Source organism: Nicotiana tabacum, chromosome 9 (genome assembly GCF_000715075.1).
Source record: "Nicotiana tabacum cultivar K326 chromosome 9, ASM71507v2, whole genome shotgun sequence".
Lineage (NCBI taxonomy): Eukaryota > Viridiplantae > Streptophyta > Magnoliopsida > Solanales > Solanaceae > Nicotiana > Nicotiana tabacum.
In genome coordinates, this window is record NC_134088.1 from 106,129,160 (window position 1) to 106,153,350 (window position 24,191).

Genomic DNA, 24,191 nt, shown 5'->3' on the forward strand with positions numbered 1-24,191 from the left:
CATCACAGACGATACACCAGAGCTTCATATTCACCGGTACACGAGGTTGCTGCTACTCATTATGTTTGGAGGGGTTTTGTTCCCGAACACTTCGGGGAACTTAGTCAGCTTGAGATTTCTTCATCATCTTGAGCAGCTAGATGATTTACCACAGTACAGCTAGGGTGTTGCTGTTCTCGGCTACTTGTACAGGCAGATGTGTCGGGCGAGCATGGGCACCCAGCGTGACGTTGCTGGATTTTTCCCGCTGCTACAGGTGAAAACATATTCGAATACTCTATTCATTATAACATACCCCGTAAAAATATACCTTAAATTTTACGTCCACTTTGTATGTTAGGTTTGGGCCTGGGAGTGGTTCCTGCAATTGCAGCCACCTCTACCACCATTAGCTCCGGGTGCACCACCTCCGTTTCTCCCTCTAGCTAGGAGGTGGGTTGATAGGCGGGGGATATGGACGAGAGTACGAGGCTCAACATAATCTCCCTTTGTGTAGGGATTTGTTGGAGGGCGCACAGGTAAATGTATACCTAAGTTTACTTGGTCTGGCTTCTTATGTGTTGGGTATACTCACTTTTTCTGTTGTTACTTAATAGTTCATTTGGAGGCCATACAGCGACGAGCTAATAGCTGGTTTGCCCGATTATTGCTCGACCGGCCGAATTATGTGGAGCTCTTCCGTCTCGTTGATGTGCCTTGATATTGTGGAGCATCATGCCACCGAGCGAGTACTTAGCCAGTTTGGCCTCCCGCGGCTTGTATTGCCACCGCTCGCCTGGCATATCACACATTACCAGCGGGATGATCGTTCCAGGGTGGACCAGACATATATGGCATGGCTAGAGGCGCAGATCAATACTTGTGACCAGCGACATGACCTCATTCCCCTCCTCCCCACCTGACCGGACGGAGATTGAGCATGATTATATGGGCTGGTACCGCAGAGTTACCCGACTTTTCGTCGGGAATCCCATTTATCGCGCTAGCGGTCGGTATGCTCCATATGTCGGGAGTCACGAGGCACTGGTATGTTATTTGATATACTTACTTATAACGTTAACCTAGCATTCCGTAATTTATATTTTACATGTTGTGCAGGCTATTGGCCTACATCTGTTCCACCAGTTGGGACTGCAGATGCAGCAGCATACCGGCGAGGGAGCAGCCGCTTTGCACGAGTATGGCTGGCAGGTTACCGATCTGGCTTCCCGGACATTGAGGCCAGCCCGAGATGATGAGCGATTAGGATACGAGGTTGAGTATGTGGCGCCAGAGCAGTACTATCGTGGGTCACCGGTGGGGCCGGAACGTGGTCGACGTGGCAGGTGTGCCCCACGAGGTAGGGGTATCCCCAAGGTCGTAGGGTTCGGCGTGGAGGTGGTCCCCAGTGCAAGGGGCGTTGAGGCACATGTTGAGGATGTTGGAGTTGATCAGCCGGGTGACCTCCATGAGCCAGACCACTCTCACAGCAGCATGCCGTCATTCAGCCTTCAGCTTCAGCTCACTCTAGGGATTTCGCAGGTGACCCCGTCAACTCCATTGTTGATCACGGGCACGGGCATTATGCGAGAGGATTATTATTAGTATTTTCCTGATATTCTAGGCCCATCGATCGTTGCTGATGATCGACCGACACGAGATGTGGATAGTGGGTGCCGGCTGAGTTATGACTCATCATCGAGGGATGCTGGGGATCTTTCACAGGCGCAGGTATGTTTGTATTACTATTACATTTAAATTTATTTTTATCTCATTTATTAGCCATAAATATCTTTATGTTTTTTTTATTAAGGCTTCATCCTCGCCCGTCAAGGAGGCCACTTTGTGCGATGCTGACCTGGCTGCGATGGATGATTATATTCAGGAGCTCGACGAGACCATGATAAGACAATTTAAATTTTTGTGACTTAACACGTACATTACAAATATATATATATATATATATATATATATATATATATATATTCATAATACTGAAATATCTTATTATTCTGTAGGTTACTGTTGGACAGACGACTCTTCTACCGAGCTTGCCAGCCCTACTGATGATGAGGATGATCCTGATAGCATAGCCGAGCGGGATGGGATGCGCCTCAAGCCAACGACTGCATTAAAGCATATAGGATGTGGGACGCATTGATTTTTTTTGTATTTTATGTACATATGACATTTAGTAAATAATTGCAACATTTTTTATTGTTTACATTATATGCACATTATGTTTTTATTTCTCCGGTTCTTCGTTATTTTAATACTACAATACAAACACAAACATAACAACTTAACATAATTTAAATTCAGTACAACTAATAAAAATACATGACACAGAAAACATAAAGATAAAATACTACACTCAACACATACATGTTTTTGTTTAGTCACTACCGCCTATTATTCTCTGCTCCAACCACTAAAATTTCTCTTCCATTTTATTTTTTTCTTCTTCCGCCTCTTTTAGTTTCTCCTGCAATGCCGTAATTTTTCGTTGCATTCCAGAGATCTGGCATTGGTATTCATTGTTCATATTCCAAACATACTGCAAACATGATTTATAGTATTCCTAGATAATGGGTTCATCATACCATTCCTCAAACATACAATGATTTTCGTCATTGTGTTTAAACCTGTATAGACACGTCCAGTATCTGCGCTCAATATTACCATCAGAACAACATGCCTTCATAATCGTACGTTTGTCACAATAACACCTTGGTTGGTCATTGCGTCCAGACATTTGTTAATGCAAGAAAAATAAAAAATGTATGGAAAGTTTTGCTATTTGTTTTGGTTAAGCGCATATAATAATTAAAATGCTCTAGTTATTTATAGGCAAGACAACCCACATAACGTAGTATTTCACCGCGCTATGCTTCGCATGTTAAAGATTCTTTCGGGTACAATACAGCTTTTCCAGAAGATAGCTTTTGCAGGCGAGCAGCTTTTCAAGTTGACAAGACAACACACATAACGTAGTATTTAACCGTGCTATGCTTCGCGTGTTAAAGATTCTTTCGGGTACAATACAACTTTTCCAGAAGATAGCTTTTGTAGGCGAGCAACTTTTTCAGGTCGACAAGACAATTATTTTTAAAAAAAAAATAGGTTTATATTAGATTGTTGTATTGAAGTATTAATTTTAAATATCAATAAGATTTAACAGCAATGGAAACATAATTTTATTTCATATATTCTGCAAGATAAACAAGTACATACACTTATTACAACCACATTACGGAAACAAAACACTATGTGTATCCTTGATAGTTGGGCACATTAGATGAATTTCCAACAGGAGCTCGATTACCACCGCCACCTAAACCAGCTGAAGGACATTTACGACGGTCGTGTCCTATTTGCGAGCATATGCCACATTTGCGCGCATAAACGGTATCACCAACATCCATTTAGTTCCGTATACGCGTTCTTTTTTAAACTTGTCGCTGATGCAAAAACTCCTTGTTACACACCATTTTAAATGGTTCTGGCGGCCAATAATATTCAGTACCCACTGGCTGCAACTGCCCACTATAGGTGTTTAAGTATGCAGCAACACTATATTCTTTATCAACGTAGTTGGTTGGCCCTAAACCTGTATGTTGAAAGCACTTGATGGCATGTGAGCACGGCATGTGGTAGAAGGACCATTTCCCACAAGAGCATAACCTTCTGGATTCATTTACGGTGTGTGTATTATTTCCCCGATTGTGATGGATAGCGGAGCGAACTTCAAAAATATTTCGCTCGTTGCAATACTGCAAAAATGAATGTCAATGTGCTCGCTTCCTGTATTTCTCAAATCTTTTCATTGGTATTGGCATAAATTCAACACCCCCTTCCATCAATGACGATGCACATGTAGCTCTTTCAACAAACCTCTCTGCCATCAGCTTGAATGACATCTGCACCATGGCAGTGACAGGCAATCCTCGTGCAGACTTCAATAACCTGTTGAAAGACTCTGACACATTTGTAGTCAGAATTCTCCATCTTTTGCCACCATCCGCATGCAAAGTCCACTTGTCAAGCTCATGTCGCATCAACCAATGATAGGCTCCCTCGTCTTCTTGCCTGATAGATTCCATGCGCCTCCTGAATTTACACTCTTGGTGATCTGTTGCAGCCATCCATATTAAATCATGCAAATCCTTGTTGGGATATGCCTTCTAGAAATTGGCCTTTAGGTGCCTCACACAGTAACAGTGGTAGGCATACGGTTCCTTCCATGCACGCAAATTCTGTACAGAACTTAAAATACCACCATGCCGATCAGATATTAGACAAATACCTGAACGTTGTTTGATAACATGCTCTTTCAAGTGGTTCAAAAATAGTGTCCACGTCTCTTGGCTTTCATTGGCACAAATAGCAAAAGCTAAGGGAAATATACTTCCATTAGCATCTACTGCAACAGCGATCAACAACTTAATATCATACTTTCCATAGACATGAGTGTCGTTTATGGATATTACCGGCCGGCAATGCACAAAACCATCAATTACTGGTTTAAATGCCCAGAACACATATCTGAATATATATTCTGGTATTCCCGGACTCTGCTCAAGCTTTCATTCAACAATAGTCCTGGGGTTAAAGTATTGCAATGCGGCCATGTACCTGGGTAGAGATAAAAATGACTTATCACAGTTACCATAAATAATTTCAAACGCATGTTTGCGCCCGAGAAATGCATTTCTTTTGGTAATGGTACACCCATATTCCTGGTGAACAGATGTAATATACTCTTTGATCTTGTACCTTATAGACTCTTCAATGTGTAGAATCAAAACAAGAGAAATCAAGTCAACATTCAAGTTGAAGTGATTCCCACTGAATGTGTCCATTTCATAATTGTGGGTGCCAATGTATTTACTCACAACCTACATATTTGTTTTCTTCTTCTTCGCACGCAGCATCCAATTACAACCCGTAAACCATCTACAGCAAACAACCTTGTATACATCCGGAGTTGACTCCCATACCGTCATATCACGACACTCTTTTACGCTGTACATTTTAACCGCCCTAGTTAGACGCGTTTTATCAAGAAAAAACATGCCCTTTGACAACACAGTTGGTCTAAACTCACCCCACATTATTGTCTGAATTTCGTCAGTATCCCTTGTGAGGGCATTCACATCCAGCATACTTGGCAAATGATTAAGGTAGGGAATCTCCCTTGAATGAAACGGCACGTGGGACTCGTACACTCTTGGTCTAACGGGGGGGAAGGGGGTAAAGCATGCTACCTCGTCAAATCAGGTCCAGGAATCTCTTCCTCCTCATCATCACCCTCATCAAGGAAGGGTGTGTCATCTCCGCACTCATCGGCATTGTTGTCATAATCACTGTTCTCTTCCTGACTCTGTGCATCGGCCAGATCCCGATTAAATATGTCATCTTCGGGCAATTGAGATAGGACAGGACATCCAAATTGCTCGTTTTTACTGCACAACCAACAAAATAATGAGTTACTCAAATTGATAAATACTTTACATATAGCTATATCACTTCACTTACAAATTGTAATGTGTTGACATCCCATGATGGACATCATCCTGTTGGTGATGACTCCGGGATGGACCCCCATGATCCAACACACCAGAACTATGCATATTCCAACTGGGCGTTGGTTCATAACTTGTAAAATTCATATCTGGCCGATACCCCATGTGAAATATATGAGTGTTAATACAAATTCAATACAGTAAAAATAAACATCGTAATATAAAGGAAAATTAAAATTTATCACTCGACTTGTGGATCATGTAAAGTATGAGAGAAATTATTTCCTCGCTCCTCATTCACCCATGGAGATAAATTTAGATCAGGCCAAACTCTTTCAGCCGGAACCTGTTCGGCTAAAACTGCTCCAAAATAATCACCCGATGACTGAGGGATATTCATGCTTTGCGCAACCTCATTATTGCGAACGTCTTCAGCCTTGACGTACATTTCCAATATTTTTATCAAAAGAAATTCTCGATATTCATCCGGAGTCCTCAAAAAATCACTCAGAGTTTCATCATCCTCGATGTTAAACTCAGCATAACAAGCAACCCCTTGCGGCGTGACAGAATATGGATATCTTCCGGTTACTTTAAGGTTCACCGAACGTTTATTCACACTAGGGGTGGGCATTTGATATTTCGGTTCGGTATTTCGGTATTCTGTTTATCAATTGTGTATACCAAATACCATACCAAAGTATTTTATACGGTTCGGTATTTTTTATTTTGGTTCGGTACGGTTTCGGTTTAATAATCGCTAAATAAGCAACACTAATGAATGACAATAATCGCTAAATTCAACACTAAGCAGTAAGCAACAATGCACAATTCAAGGCAACACTAACTAGTGAAAGTGTGCAAGTGCAACAGTGCACAATTCAAACTTCAAAGCAAATGCAATAACGATTAATGAGTGCACAATTCTGTGCAACAATGCATGTGCACAATGATTAACGAGTGCAACATCTTCACAGTGCACAATGATTAACGAGTGCAACATCTTCACAGTGCACAATTCAAACGACAAAGGCTCAAAGCTGCCAATTCAAAGTGCACATTGCACAATTCAAAACTGCCAACAGTGCACAATTCAAAGCTGCCAATTTTGCCTAGCTCACAAATAACCACAATTCAAATCTGCCAATTCTGCCTAACTCACAAATAACTACAATTCAAGTTTAATACAGTGCAACAAAATTAAATAAAAAACAGAGACTCTAACAGTGCAACAGTAGCAGCAGTATTAACTTAGTCTTAAATTATACCCCAAAACTCAATACTACAGCTATATCAAAATTCATACCGCAAAATTCAAAATAATATTCCTTCTCTAATAGTACAACTATTATTATAAAAAAATTGAAGATTGAAGAATGAAAAGTTATGAACCTGTTGAAGAGTTGAAGATTGAAGAATGAAGGTAAAAAATGAGGAAACTAGCAGTCACACTTGAGAGTCGTTGGCGCCGAGGTCGTGAAGTCCCTGTGACGTCGTCTGACTTGTCTCTATCGCGTCGAGGTTCTCACTTCTCTGAGTTCTCTCTCACAGTCACAGTCGATCTCTATTCTCTTAGGTTAGGTTTCTGTTTCTCCCTTTCTAATTTTCTATAGTGAAGTGAAACTAGGGAAAGACTAAAGAGGGTAAGAGTTGGGCCTTAATGGGTTGGGCTGGGTACTAGGGCAGTATAGAGAATTAGAGATACAACATATTGGGTTGGGCTGGGCAGTATATATCCAACATAAAATTCTTTAAAAATTCGGTATTTCGGTATACCGAAATTTCAAGATCCTAATACCGAGGACCGTACCGTTATACCGAAATACCGAAAATGTAATACCGAATTATACCGAAAACCGAAACCGAAATACCGAATTAATTCGGTCCGGTTCGGAATTCGATTTTTCGGATTTTATGCCCACCCCTAGCTTACACTCATTTTTTTTACATAATAACGATATCAATCTATCATACTCCATTGTAAGTGACAACTTAACATGATACTGTGGAGATAAACTATAGCTTACTGAGTTATTCGCCACCACAACCTCATCCCCCATATAATGAAACCCTAATTCTTCGCTCTTCAGACATTATGACAAAATGCGAAACAACTTAACGAAGAAAAATTTAACAAGACTTGAGAATTTTTCTGAATGGATTTTTACAAAATCCTTAATGTCTTTAAATAAGGCAATGTCCAATCCGGGAGTCGAATTTTTTGAGGTATAGCGCCTTAAATAAAGGCGTTATACCCATTTGAATTATTGTTATGTCAGTTAAGCGCATAATAATTATTGGTGGGTCCACAAAATATGTATAACGCCTTAATAAACGGCGCTATACCTGACCGTCCAAATATAGAAGGGTATGTATTTTGGTCACTAACTTTTTTTTTTACCTATTTTTTTGTCTTGAGTCCAAAAATGCATTATTTTTTTTCCGGACTCCTTATGTAGCCCACACCTTTCATTTTCTTTCGGGCCCCTTCTCACTAAGATACTTCCAGCAAACTCACCAAAAAACAACCAAACTCAATTCAACACATTGTTCATATCTTGCACGCAAACCCTTCTTCTTTTTCTTCTTTACTCCATTAAATATAATATTAGTACCCTCACGTAAAAATTTCATTAGCTCAGCTCAATTTCATCACATTAACCCAATGGCTTCTTCTCTATTATACTCTCCACCACCAACTCCTCAAATTCTTTCACTTTCTTCTTCCTTCCATTCTTCTCTCCCTATTACAACCCAAAATATTTATCAAAGTAAAAGAAGAAAAAGAAGGCCAATTTCATTTCCTTTTAGAGTAGCTGCACCCCCAACTACACCTTCAACTAACACTACTAGTGATATTGATGAAGTAAATACACAAGATGATGAACAAGATTCATCCTCAAAATTCTCTTGGAGAGATCATTGGTACCCAGTTTCTCTAGCTGAAGATCTTGACCCTAATTTACCAACCCCATTTCAGCTCCTCAATCGAGACTTAGTTCTCTGGTTTGATAAATCTTCCTCTCAATGGGTTGCTTTTGATGACAAATGTCCTCATCGCCTTGCTCCATTATCAGTAATTCCACCTGACCCCACTTATCAATTTTGCTTTAAAAATTGAATCTTTTTCAAGATTTTGACGTGGGTGTTTTATAATGTTGACCCACTTTCTCAGATTTGCTTAAAAAATTGAATCTTTTTCAACATTTTGACATGTGGGTGTTTTGTTTTGTTTAAAAAATTAAACTTTTTCAATCTTTTGTAATATGGGTGTTTTATCATATTGACCCACTTCTCAATTTTTAGCAATTTTGCTTAAAAATTGAATCTTTTTCAAGATTTTGAAATATGGGATGAAAAAAAATTGAATCTTGTTCAACATTTTGAAATATGGGTGTTTTGTTTTGCTTAATAAATGAAACTTTTTTCAAGATTCTGAAATATGAGTGTTTTGTTTTTTGGTAGGAAGGGAGAATAGATGAAAATGGGGATTTGCAGTGTTCATATCATGGATGGTCATTTAATGGATGTGGATCTTGTACAAGGATACCTCAGGCTGCATCTGAAGGACCTGAAGCTAAAGCTGTTCAATCTCCAAGGGCATGTGCTACTAGATTTCCTACTATGGTTTCTCAAGGATTGCTCTTTGTTTGGCCTGATGAGAATGCTTGGGAGAGGGCACAGGCAACTAAGCCCCCTATGTAAGTTTCTCACTCCCCATTATTAGTTTATTAAACTAAGTATTGTTTGGGGAATCTTAGTAGCTGGCTACCACCTTATAATCCTCCATTTCACCTATCCCCTACGTACAATAAATATTTTAAGTATTGTTTAGTAATCATGTGGAGTTAGGTTATATTATACTAATAGGTTGCCTTTACTATAGTGACTTATTTAAAATATGCTCATTATTTTGTTAAGTTATCTGTCGATAATCATACCGAGTTAATTAATGTTATAATAGGTAATCTTGATTCTTGACTATACTTTTACTGAATTGTTTAATATATTCTTACTAGTTTTTTAATGGGATTCTTTAGGTTGCCTGAAGATTTTGATAAGCCTGAGTTTGCGACAGTGACAATTCAGCGCGATTTGTTTTATGGTTATGATACTCTCATGGAGAATGTCTCTGATCCTTCTCACATCGATTTTGCACATCACAAGGTAAATATGCAGCACTTTGTCCTTTTCGGCTTCTAATATAATTTAAAATCCACTTTGGGACCTAAGGTTTTATTTACTTATTTACTACTTCGTTATCAAGTTGACAAAGGCAAGTATTAGCTACTCAAGTTCAGCCTTTTCAAGCATAGATCAAATTGTTCTAGTACTTGCGCAGTAGCTCAGAGCTAAGCTTGAGTATTAAACCAGCATGATACATTGTTTAAACTAGTAAGAAATCTCAAGCTGAAGTGGGTTCAAAGAATTTGCGATAAGTAGCTGAGCACAAATCGGTTACTAACCGTGATTCAGGCCTTCAAAGAAAGACCAAAGACTAAGTGCAATCTGCAAACTCTTTTAACTTGCAACTCATTTCCTACGTCAAACTTGGCTCCCAATAGCATTAAATTGATCTTTTTACTGTGCTCTACTCCCTATTTTCAAGTCATTATCTTGATTGCTAGATGTTTTTTACTATAATTCTTAGAAATTTATATTAGATGAATAACAACTACGTCTCAATCTCAAACTAGTTGTAGTCTGCTATATGAATCCTCTATCCATTCTGCTATTTCATTCATTCCAATACTCAACAATTTGTCATTTAAAACAAGTCAGGGCTTATCCAGAAACTAAATTCTCTAAATCTTACACTTCTCCTTGCACTCTTTTACTTATATGACCAATCAAAATACTTTTCTACCAAGAATATGCACACAAGTGTGCCGTAATTTCAAGTTCAAGGTTTATCCTTTCACAGCCAAAAAAGAAAAGACTTCGGTGTTTTGGTGCTGAGTGGTGAGTTCCCATAAGTTAGGGGTTGTTTGGCATGTGGGCACCATATGCAATGCAGTAGATATAATGCATGCTATACAGTCCCCATTCCTCAAAAATACCAAAACAGCGGTTACTATGTGTTCTGTAAATATAAGTTTTTGTAGCTCTGAAGTAGAGCTTTCATCTTCTCCCGTGGTTAAATCACTTTAATAATTAAACCTATTAAAAGAGGCTTCAGATACTAGTCTGTTTCCGAAGTGTGATGGAGATGTAGAGTTAAATACTTGAGTTGTTCGCATATATGTGAGACAGTAGAATGCAAATGTATGCATAGATGCACATTGGCTAGAGCAATACTAGTGCAGCTTCCTTAGTGTCCAACAAGAAAGCCTTGTAGCTTACTTATTAATATTTTACAGGTTACTGGAAGACGAGATAGAGCCAAGCCCTTGCCATTCAAGATGGAGGCATCTGGACCATGGGGTTTTGCAGGTGCAAACAATGATAAACCAAAAATTACTGCAAAATTTGTCGCACCTTGTTACTCCATGAATAAGTAAGTTCATCATCCCAAAAGTAGATAATCTTTCCTGAATATTAAAGGCAAGCATACATGTATCTTTCAATAGTGATTAATCATCCTTAGGTAGATAAGCTTTGCATCAATCTTCCCCTTTCTCTTGTTTAACAAAGTTTGTTATCTGCTAACAAGTTGGGACATTGTAAAGAAGTAGCATTATTTCATGGGCATTATATCCCGTTTAAGACAGGGTTCTGTAAGGTTATTTAATGCTATTAATTATTTTGATCATTTATTGTAAAGATTCTAAATATAAAAATCATGGTTTGATAGCTTTTCCAAACCTGGTGCATGATCCTGTTTGTCTGAGGCTTTGCGGGCATCAATGATGGCAGTTCGCGATGTCCTTGGTGTTTAGTTTTCATGTCTTTGTGTGAATTACATGTTCTTCTATGGAAACGTTACCTGCATTCCTTCTGCAACTATTTTCACGTATGTATGATTAAGTTCTGTTGGAAATTTTTTCCAGAATAGAGATTGACACAAAGCTTCCAATCGTGGGTGATCAGAAGTGGGTGATATGGATTTGTTCCTTTAATGTACCAATGGCACCAGGAAAGACCCGATCGATTGTTTGTAGTGCTCGAAACTTCTTTCAGTTTACAGTGCCTGGGCCTGCTTGGTGGCAGGTAATAATGCTTTCATTCTACAATGATGTCATTCTAGTCTTGTATGTACTATCTTTTCCTTGACTCTGAACTCAAGTGCTTCAGCTACATTTTTTCTGCCAAATGTTTATCGAAATCCGATTTCTGGCTTCTGAAAAGAGGGCCTCAAATCAAAATTATGGTGCTACATGTGTTATGTTTGACTTCTGATCCGCAGACCATCTCCTCTATCCTTGTACTGCACACCCTTTTTGGAATCAAAATGAGTTCGCAATGGAAATACTACTACTATTGTTTGGTTATCTAAATATCAGCTTATGTGGGGTGTATGATGTCTGTTTTCTTAGTTCTATTTATACACACAAATGGGAAGAGGCCCTTGGGAACAATAGAAAAGGTATTCCTATATGTTTTGAAACAAGTTCAGTCATGGCACATGCTAACAAACCCCAAAAACCAAAACATATTGTTGATATACTAGCCCCATCTTTTCTTTCATTTTTCTGGATAGATCAAGATAGTATAACAAAATATTATTAATTGGTCCGTGGATTTCTTATCTCACTGTTTGGGAATTCAAGCTGCTGTGGATACTAGTTCAACTTGTGTCTCATTTCTCATGTTATTCGCAAACTTTCTGTACTACAAACTCAGCAAGGACCTCAGAAAACTATTAAAGCCATAAGCTTTTATTCCATTGGCTTTATGGTGGGCACATAGGTTTTGGATCCACTGCAGGCTTTTTAAGGGAGAAAATTGTATGAGATGCCATGAAGGTCAGCCGAGAGAAAAGAATCAAAGCAGCAAATATGGGGAATAACAAGAATGTGACTGATTTAAATCTGATTCTGAGTATTCAAATGGTTTTCTTTTAAAAGAATGATTTACTAGTATAGACTTACTAGTCTAATAAGGTAAAGAAACAATATCTTATCAAAATAATAAAAGCAATAAAGTAAATAAAACAGCAACGTGAAAAGACTCAATTAGATCAACTGTTTTTTTTTTCCGGAAAGGTAACAGATTCCAATATATTGATAAAATTAGTCCCTAGCACAAAGATTGTGCTAAGGAGTAACAAGTTACAACTTACAAGACCCAAAATAGACAAAAACCAATCTTGTAACAGCTACAAGGAGCCTATGAGATCTACAAGAGATTCTACATCTTGTACAAGTGCTTCTTTACACCAAAAATAAAACAAAAATATACAATTCATCTTATTCCTTTGTTCATGGCTTGCCACATCTTCAAAACATCTAGAGTTTCTTTCCTTCCAAATGGTCTACCAAATACATGCTGGGACAATGTTCCACCACTTCTTTTGGCCTGTGATTATCCCGGAGCCATTCCAACTTGCCATCATCTCGTCAGTTCTCCTAGGCATTGTCCTGCTTAAGCCTTTCATGCTCATGAACAGCTGCCACAATCTGATAGTCACTTGGCAGTGAATGACCAGATGGCTGATTGTCTCATTCTCATTGCCGCACAAAAAACATCTTGAGCATAGTTGTATACCTCTCTTCATCAAATTTTCATGAGTTAGAACAGCCTGTTTGACTACTAACCAGCAAAAAATTGACACCTTTAGGGGAACTTTTGCCTTCCAAATATGTTTCCAATGCCAGAGGCCATAGTTCTGGTCACATCTGTTTAAAATCTTGTATGCTGACTTTACTGTAAATATACCTTTGTTGCTTCTGACCCACACCAGCTTGTCTTTTTGTTCAGTAGTTCCCCTGAAGTTCTGTAGAAGACTGAAGAAATTAGTCACTCTACTCACTTCCCAGTCATTGAGAAATCTTCTAAAGGTTAGGTTCCAACCTTGTAGGCTCCAAATTTCAGCTAGAGTTGCATCAGGTTGTTGTGCTAAGCTGAAAATATCCGGGAAACTCTCTTTGAGAGGACCATTTCCTATCCAATCATCATTCTAGAAGGAGATCTTCATGCCATTCCCAGTTTTGAAACTGATGTTGGAAGCAAAATCTTGCCATAGGGCTCTTATTGATTTCCAAACACTCACTCCATATGAGCTGGTAACAGAACTTGTGCACCACCGCCCCACAGTCCCATATTTTTCAGTGATCACCTTCCTCCATAGGGCTTGGTCTTCCAGAGGGAATCTCCACAACCACTTCATTAAAAGACTCTTGTTATGTTGCCTTAGGTTTCTAATAACCAAGCCCCCTTACTTCTTGCAGCATGTGAGAGCTTCCCACTTGACCAAGTGGTAACTTTTCTTCTCCTTGTTTCCTTGCCATAATGAAGTTCCTCCTCAGAGCGTCGATTCTCTTCTCAACCTTGACTGGCATGGGAAAGAGAGACATCATGTAAGTGGGAAGAGTGTCTAGAACACTATTAACCAGGACAATCCTACCTCCCAGGGACAAGTAATTGCTTTTCCAATTAGATAGTTTCTTTTCACACCTTTCCACAATTCCATTCCATATCTGTTGAGACTTATTTTTAACCCCTAGAGGTAACCCCAGATATGTAGTAGGTAGAGTCCCCACCTCACAGCCCAAAGAGCCTGCTAGTTTTTGAATGTTTGGAACCTCGTTCACAGTGAACAAATTGGATTTTCTCCAATTTACATGTAAACCTGACACAGCTTCAAACACAGTTAGAATCAACCTCAAGTGTGTAATTTGCTCTACTTTGGCATCACAGAAAACCAGTGAATCATCAGCATATAGTAAGTGAGTAATTTCCAGATTACTTCTGTCATTGTTGAGCACCCTGAAGACTCTCAGCCAACCTTCAAGATTTGCTTTCTTGAGCATGCTATTCAAACCTTCCATGGCAATAATGAAGAGGAAGGGTGAGAGTGGGTCTCCTTGCCTTAATCCTCTTTGAGATGGAAAGAACCCCTTTGGAGTGTCATTCACAAGAATGGAGAATCTAGCATTACTAATGCAGAAGTGAATCCACTTAATCCATTTGCAGCCGAAACCTATATCTTTCAAAAACTTGATAAGGTAATTCCAGTTTAAGTGATCAAAAGCTTTTTCTATATCAAGTTTGCACAGCACCCCTGGATCTTTCCCCCTAATTCTGGAGTCAACACATTCATTAGCTATTAAAGTTGCATCCATGATTTGCCTGCCTTTGATGAAGGCCATCTTTTGAGAGTCCACAAGTTTATGGACCACCTTCTTCAGTCTTTCAGTCAGCACTTTAGAGATGATCTTGTAGACACTGCCAATCAGACTAATAGATCTAAAATACTTCAACTCAGCTGCACCAACCTTCTTAGGAATCAAAGCTATGTAGGTAGCATTGAAACTTTTCTCAAAATATTCTTGTGAATGAAAATTCTGAAAAGTATTCACCAGGTTTTCTTTTAGGACATCCCAACAGTGTAAGAAGAAACCCATGGTGTATTCCGTCAGGTCCAGGAGCTTTGTCAGCTGCACATGCTTTAAGCCCATCCAAAATCTCCTGCTCATCAAAATCCCGCTCCAACCATTCCACTTGTGAGTTATTTAGTTGAGGGGATTAACTATAGTTGAACTCAGGCCTCCATAATTTTGACTATGGCGGGTCGGTCAATTGCATTAGGTAGGAGATGCAGGACCTGTCTTAACCGCAAGTGCATTCGTTCTTCGATTCCATTCTAAATTCCACCAAATTTTGATTCCAAAGTGTGTCTCTCTTCTTTACTTTTAAGTGACAAGGGGGTAACCGGCTCCTTCTTCTTTGTCAATGCTACTAAGGACCTATAGGTTTGCCTACTTTACTTATTAAAGATAATGAGAATGGGTTATTCAAACAAAAAGGAAAAGACCCTACTTAGTAGGAGTTACTCAGAATGCTGCCAATATATCAGTATCCTTGGTTTGGTAAGAATATAATAAGTCAATATACAGATGCAGGTAAAAATCAAGGATCTCACTTTTGATTGCAGTTAAATCCTCAACCTGAACCCCATTAATGATGAGCCTATCGATTGCATTGAACCTTCTATTAGCATTTGCCACATTGTGGAAGAACTTTGTGTTTCTGTCCCCCTGTTTTAACCATTGTACTCTTGATTTCTCCAGGATAACTCCTCATTCTTTGCAATTTCTTCTAGATCCATAGTAAGGCTTGCCATCTGTATCAGTTCGTTTTCAGTAAGGTCCCTGGTCTCCTGAGCAATTTGTAGTACCAAGATATTATTAAGACAATCAGTTTTCAAAGCTTACAGGTTCCCTCCTTGAGTTAAACTCCAATCTCTTAATTTTCCTTTTAAGAGCTTGAGTTTCTGAGCGAGAATAAAGCCGAGTCTCCCCTGGACATTGAAGGAAGACCACCACAATGCTACCATGTCCTTAAAGCCCTCGACTCCCAACCATCAGTTCTGAAACTTGAAATAAGATTTAGAGTTCTCCCCGTCACCGCAATTAAGCAAAATGGGGGTGTGTTCAGAGACAGGTTTGGGAAGCACTGATTGCCTTATGTTCCTAAAGTTCTCATCCCAATCAGAGGAAAACAAAAATCTGTCCAATCTATAAGCAATATGAGAATTGTTGCTCCTGGTCCATGTAAAACACTCCCCCTAAAAGCGGAGGGTGAAGGAGCTCAAGGTTCTCAATGAAATTGGAGAACTCAGTCATGGCTCTTGATATGATGTTGCTGTCCTTTCTTTCCTCCATAAACCTAGTAACATTGAAATATCCGCAAACAACCCATGGACCATCGAAAGATCCCCTGGAAGCAGCAACTTCACACTAAACATTCCTTCTTTCAAGTCTACAATGCGGAGCGTAAACCCCAATCAAGTGCCAAGAGAAATTATAGCCTTGGGCATCAAACTTAACAGTGATAGAATAACTACCTACATTAATCACCTCTCCTTTCCAGTATCTACTGTCCCAAAGAACCAAGATACCCCCTCTACTGCCACTAGCTTCCAGACAGCCAAATTTGACCCATCTGAACCCTCAAATTTGTTTCACAAAACTCTGCACATCTCCTTCCAATTTCGATTCTTGCAAGCAGTAGATATCGGCCTTCCAACTCTCAATTAGAGACTTGACAATAGATCTTTTATAATTTTTACCTTCATTGATAACAATTGAAGGTAGATTTCCCCCCTGCTTTATTCTGAACTTCCATGCTCCCCTTCTTCTTTTTTGGAGTCGACACTATCTTTAAAGCAGCTTCTTCTCTTATCTCTAATCTGCGCTTATCGATTTTCATGAAGAGAGACAGAGCTTCTCCCTCGCACCCCTGAAAGTTCACTCAGTATGCTTTGCTCATCTTCAAAACATTTTTGTGCACCCATAAAAAAGTTTCCATCTCCGCCTCTAGAAATTGAGAGTCCAAGGGTTCTGCTTCATCAACATACCATACCGCGCGATCTTTATACTCTCTCAATTGTAGAGGAGAGAAGGGAATGATTTCGCCACCCACTAGAGCTTGACCTTCTTCTTCGAATCCACCATGCAAAGCCAAATCCTCTGTTATGAATGCTTCCATATAAGAGTGCTCCTCTGTTGGTTTGACAAAACTTTTCACATTTGGTTTGACAAAGCTTCTCACATCTGGAGCCACCTTATTTATGAACTTCTCTGTCTTTAATGCAACGTCTCTCCATCCCACATTGAATGCTGCTTCTGGAAGGATTATGACAGCTCTGTATTCCCCCTGTACCGCTACAATGCTTATGTATCTGCCAAAATCATTGTATTTCTTTGTACAGAAGAAATTGTAGACATGATCTCTGGACTTCCACCTTCTGAGATCATTACCCCTTCGATCAGATGCTGTATGTAGAAGACCACAAACCCACAGCATGACATTTCGACTGAGAGTCATTTTCCTCATGAAATTCTTCTTGCGTTCCACCCATTCGTACCAAACCTCTGCACCATTTTTGACTTCAGTAATGTCAAAAGACTTCTCACCAATAATAAAATATATTCTATTAACCATAATTTTAGGAAGAAAGAGAAAAAGAAGACGAAGTTTTTGAGCCAATCACCAAGACATGATTGATAAAAAAACTAAGTAACCAAGGGAAAGATCATCGGAAAGAAAGAGAAACGATACTGGGGAGAGTTTTTAGGCTCTCACCTCGGAACTCGTGCCTGGGAGCATTTTGTTTTTCTTTTAGCATGATTTCATCAATTTGTGTTTTGTCAATTAGATCAACCGTTATCAGTTCAGACACCAGGCTACCAGCCCTGCGTTTATTTCAGTGAAGTTAGAAATAGTGGAAAGTGAATATGTGTTTTTGCAAGTGAGCCAAGTTGACATACGCCTTCAACTGTCTCAACATAACTTGGTGCTGATACTTTGTCCTAGAGAAATGTTGAACGACATAATATTCCTATCTTTTGATTTCAAAGTAGATATGTGGCTATAGCATTGACGATTTTATCATTCAGTGGGGCGTTGGAATGACTGATGATTTGTTCAGAGTTCGGCGGTAATATTTTATCATAATAACTGGGATTTTTCATTATGCGTTGACAACAGGTTTTTCCAAGATGGCAAGAACACTGGACTTCAAATAAGGTGTATGATGGGGATATGATTGTTCTTCAAGGTCAAGAAAAGATCTTTCTTGCAAAGTCAAAGGAGAATTCTACCGATGTCAACAAGGAGTACACAAAACTCACATTTACACCCACTCAAGCTGATCGTTTTGTCTTGGCATTTCGAAATTGGCTTAGACGGCATGGCAATAGTCAACCTGAATGGTTTGGTAATGTAGACCAACAACCATTGCCATCTACAGTCTTATCCAAACGCCAGGTACGGATTCTTGAACTCCAAAACTAACTGAATTCGCTAGAAAGAATCAGTTTGCTATTTGAATATTTTCTTGTCCATTTCCTTCTTGAGACCTCTTTTCATATGTTCGCCCTTGTAATATATGGATTACTTTTACAAATGTTTTTCTTATTCTAATTCTTCATATCGTTATATTACAGATGATGGATAGATTCGAGCAACATACACTCAAGTGTTCATCTTGCAGAAATGCTTACTACACATTCGAGAGATTGCATAAGATTCTGATTGGCGCAGTAGTGGTGTTCTGCGCAACTGCAGGCGTTCCTTCTGATATTAAGCTACGTGTTATCTTGGCTTCGTTTGCAATTTTAAGTGCTGGTTTGGCATACGCCCTCCACGAACTGCAGAAGAATTTTGTATTTGTTGATTATGTACATGCAGAAATTGATTAAAAGTGATAAGAGGGTCCTGCCAATCTCGACATCCCTAAACTTGTTCTTTCTACTATAGGAATTAGAACTGTAGCTGCAGATACAAAATCGAATACTGCAGAGTATATCATTTCCTATACATGTATATATGAATGAGATTTGTAGAGATGTATACAAGAAATTTTTGCGCATTCTTCTTAATCACAACATTCCTATTGTCTAGATCAAAGTCTAAGGGGTCGTTTTGGTTGAAGGAATAAGGGGTATCGTGGGATTTACACCAAGATGACAAAGATGTCATTCTCAACAACCCTTCTCCCAAAGTCTTTTAAGAAAGTCAAAGTTAAAATTGAAAATAAAAGTTTGCCCGAATTTGTCTAGTGCAAACCAAACATATCTTTTAAATTATGCGATAATTTAATTTAAAACTTAAAATATTAGAAATGACACTCGAAACAATTAGAATTTATTTAATTTAAATTCATAAAAGAGTTAGGACTACTCCCTCCGTTTCAATTTAGATGGGGTAGTTTGACTCGGCACACAGTTTAAGAAAAAAAAACTTTTTAAAACTTGTGATCTTAAAACCTTAAGGGGTAAAAGCTTTGTGGGGTCATGACATTTGTGTGGTTATAAAAGCTTCTCATTAAGGGTAAAATAGGCAAAATGAAGAGTTTAAAATTGAATTATTTCCAAATTTAGAAATATGTCATTTTATTTTGGAATAGACTAAAAAGGAAAGTACCTCATCTAATTTGAAACAGAGGGAGTATAATTTATTACATATTAGTTCAATTGAATATTGTGGCCTAACATCTCAATCTGAAACTAGGTGATTTTGTAGGGATGTTTAACGCAATTTATCTTTTATCATCAATGCTCAAGTTTGTGACTTTGTGCCACGTGTCAAATGACGTAAGAGGCGTGCCTAGGGGTGGCAAACGGGCGGGTCGAAAATGGGTAATTTAAAAAATGGATAAATTATCCGATCCGATCCGACTCGTATTTGAGACGCATAAAAAAAGGTTATCCGGCGGATAATATGGATATCCATATTATCCATGACTTTTTGAATATGATCACTTATGAGAGAATTCCTAGTCTCCCAAAACTTGAGGCCTCAATTTGAGGCTTTACAAATGTAAAAGTTAAACACATTAGTTATCCATTTGGTTAACCACTTTCTAAGTGGATAATATAGTTCTTATCCATATTCTACCCGTTTTTAAAAAGTTCATTATTCAACCTATTTTTTAACGGATAATATGGGTGAATAATTATTTTCTTTTAACGATTTTGCCACCTCTAGACGTGCCAAATCAATTAAAAGAGCCAATGAAAGTATGAAACTATCTCATACTAAATGATGTGGCGTGCTAAGTTTAATCAAAAAGTCAATAAGAATGTGTCAAATGTACAAATTGTTATAAGAAAAATTAAATTATGGTGGATGTCTATTCTTCCTCCATCACTCCATGATCTTCCTCCATGATCAAATTATGGTGGATGTCTACTCTTCCTCCATGATCCTCCTGCATGATCTTCATCTCAAATGCTTAATGACATATTCAATGACATATTTTTCTTCACTTTTCATGCCTATATAAAGGATTTGTAATAGATAGAAAAATACACACAATTTGATAAAGAAAATCTCTTCCTTCTCTCTATCTCTATTTCTTGTTCATATTTTACTAAATTGCTTTTATTTTATAACACGTTATAAGCATGAATTAGCTTCTACTCAAGTCCGATCCGGCACACACTAGCTACCACCACTCTGTTTTCTAGTATGTTTCTTTTAAAGTTGTCATAGCATTGTTATTACGCCTGGAGAATTTTCTTTTTCCAAAGGTTGATTGTTAATCTACACATATACCAATTAATTTAGATTGTAAGATCATTATAAAATTGTTATTAAGATATTATAAGAAAATATAGAATACGTATATTAAATCATTCTGTAACAAGACTTTGCCATAATTACTGCTGAGCTTTACCTCTCTTTTTGTTTATTTTTCTCTGAATTCAATTAATAATTTATCACATAAATTTTTGGTTAATTTTATTGATTCAAAAATTTGTTGAATTTTGTTTATATAAATATGAATACCATATTACATGACTTATTATTATTTTATTTTTTTCTTGTTTCATAATTATCCAAATTGCCTCTAATTTATCTACTTTTTTAATGATAGTTTTCATTATGTCAAATTTATCAAAGCTTGAATTTGTGACACTTGACATCTCCGGAAAGAATTATTTATCATGGGTCTTTGATGCTGAAATTCACCTTGTTGTAAAAGTTCTTGAAAATACTATTATACAAGAAAATGAAACTTCAGGCCAGGATAAAGCAAAGGCTATGATGTTCCTTCGTTGTCATCTCGATGAAGGATTAAAGACTAAATACTTAACCCTAAAAGATCCATTTGAATTATGGAGCAGTTTGAAGGAACGATATGACCATCTTAAGGCAACGATATTGCCAAGAGCTCGATATGAATAGATTCACTTACGGTTACAATATTTTAAAACTGTAAGTGAATATAATTCTGATGTATTCAGGATAACTTCCCAACTTAAATTATATAGGAAAATTGTGAATGATGAGGATTTACTGGAAAAGACTCTTTCTACTTTTCATGCCTCAAATATGGTATTGCAATAACAATACCGTGTAAAGGGTTTAAAGAAATATTCTGAATTAATCTCATGCCTCCTGGTGGCTGAGCAACATAATACCTTTTTAGTGAAAAATCATGAGGCAAGTCCCACTTGATCTGCACCATTTTCCGAAGTGAATATGGCAGCATCTACTCAAAAGTCTGAAAGAAGACAAAATCATTGTCGTAGTCGTGGACGTGGACATAAAAGGGGACGAAATAACTATCGTCATCATGGTGGAAATAAACAAGAGAGCAATAAGAATCCTCAAAATAATCCTTTAAAAGGCAGAGTTAATATTTGCCACATGTGTGGTATGAAAGGTCATTGGGCATGTGTTTGTCGTACACCTGACCATTTTGTCAAACTTTATCAAGCATCCAATAAAAGAAAAGATAACAATGTGGAGGCACACTTGACTTTTCAAAATAATGATGATAAAGCAGGTCCCTCAAACGAATATGATGATGCTGAGGCAAATCTTGCATATAAAGATAATGATTTTGGAGGCCTTGCAAATATTACTCATTTAGAAGCTAGAGACTTCTTTGAGGATATTGGCTGAAGAAGTGATTATCTTACTTGGGACTAAAGCTTTAAGAAAAGTTGTTATTTTCATATTATGTTTTTATGTAGTTTGTTCTTCTTAGTGTACTTTCCTAAAGCATCATATATGCTAGTTTCTACATTTTTCGTGTAATTTCTAATGTTTCTTTTATTTATAGTCTTTCGTATTTCTTATGATGTACTTTTTGTTTATTTATGAGGAATATGGAAATTCTCCAGTATTCAGTTAGATCCAAGATCAATAAAGATGATGTATGCCTTTTGGATAGTACTACAACACGTATTATTTTAAGAGATACGAGATATTTCTCTTATTTGGTGATGAAAGAAGCCAATGTTAATACAATATATAGCAGTACAAAATTAATTGAAGACTCAGGAAGAGCAAATTTATTACTACCAGGATGAACAAATTTGGCTATTAATGAAGTAGTATATTGTAGTAAGTCTCAAAGAAAATTACTAAGTTTCAAAGATATTCACCAAAATGAATATCACATTGAGACTATAAATAATGAAAAAATTGAATATATTTATATTACTACAATAAAGTCAGGTAAAAAATATGTGCTTGAAATGTTACCCGCTCTTTCCTCTGGCTTATATTACACAAGTATTAGCAGGATTGAAATACATACCCAAGTAAATGAGAAGTTTATTAATCAAGATAATTTTATTATTTTGCATGACTGGTTGGGTCATCCTGGTTCTACTATGATGCGTAAAATAATTGAAAATTCACATGGACATTCAATGAAGAACCAAAAGATTCTTCAATTTAAGAAATTCTCTTGTGTTGCATGTTCTCAAGGCAAATTAATTATTAGACCATCAACTATTAAAGTTAGGATGGAATCCCCTACATTTTTGGAACGTATACATGGTAATATATGTGGCCCCATTCACCCTCCATGTGGACCATTCAAATATTATATGATTTTGGTAGATGCATCTACAAGATGGTCACATGTGTGCTTATTATCAACTCGCAATATGACATTTACGAGATTGTTGGCTCAAATAATAAAACTAAGAGCATAATTTCCAGATTATACAATAAAAATAATTCGTCTTAATAATGTTGGTGAGTTTACATCTCAGGCCTTTACTGATTATTGTATATCAATTGGGATAACAATTGAGAATCCGGTTGCTCATGTTCATACACAAAATGGTCTAACGAAATCATTGATCAAACACTTTTAATTAATTTCTAGACCAATGCTTATGAGAACAAAACTCCACATTTCAGTATGGAGTCATGATATTTTGCATGCAGCAATACTTGTGCGGATAAGGCCCACAAGTTATAATAAAGTCTCTCCATTGCAATTGGCTTTTGGTCAGGAGCCAAATATTTTTCATATTAGAATCTTTGGTTATGCAGTATATGTTCCAATTTCTCCATCACAACGTACAAAGATGAGTCCCCAAAGAAGGTTGGGGATATATATTGGGTATGAATCTCCTTCTATTATAAAATATTTGGAGCCTATGAATGGAGATTTAATTACGACAAGATTTTTTGATTATCATTTTGATGAATCAATATACCCTACATTAAGGGAGAAAATAAGCAGCTGAGAAAGGAGATGGATTGGAATGTATTATTACTATCTCATTTATATTCTCGAACAAATCAATGTGAACAAGAGGTTCAAAAGATAATTCATTTGTAAAATATTACAAATCAACTGACAGATGCATTCACTGACCTACCAAGGGTGACTAAGTCAGATATTCCAACTGCTAATACTCCAATTCGAGTTGATATCCCGGTAGAACAATCAATTAAAGCAAATGAGTTTAAACCGCGCTTGAAACGTGGTAGACCAATTGATTCTAAGGATAAAAATCCTCGAAAAAAGAAAACGAGCAAATTATCAAAGTGATCATAATACGGAGGCAGTGGCTCAAGAAGAGCACAGAGACATAACAAATGATAAGACATCAAGGGAGGTTCAGGTACCTGAAAATAATAAGAATTGAGAGATCTCAATAAGTTATGTCTCAACGGAAAAAAGATGGAACCGAAATAATATTGTTATTGATAACGTTTTTTCTTATAATGTCGCTGTTGAAATAATGTAACAAGATGAGGATCTTGAACTAAAATATGTCGATGAATGTAGACAGAGAAATGATTGGCCAAAATGGAAAGACG

At 37.5% G+C, this 24,191-nt stretch overlaps 1 protein-coding gene across 1 annotated transcript; it reads left to right on the top strand.

The window, feature by feature from the left end:
- Nucleotides 1-8,169: 8,169 nt before the first annotated feature.
- Nucleotides 8,170-18,981, top strand: LOC107817296 (pheophorbide a oxygenase, chloroplastic-like). Its single transcript, NM_001325995.1, is given in 7 exon segments — nucleotides 8,170-8,580; nucleotides 8,970-9,205; nucleotides 9,545-9,671; nucleotides 10,865-11,001; nucleotides 11,495-11,654; nucleotides 18,099-18,377; nucleotides 18,557-18,981. Coding segments are annotated over 7 exon segments (1,605 nt in total). The 3' UTR covers nucleotides 18,812-18,981.
- Nucleotides 18,982-24,191: the final 5,210 nt, after the last annotated feature.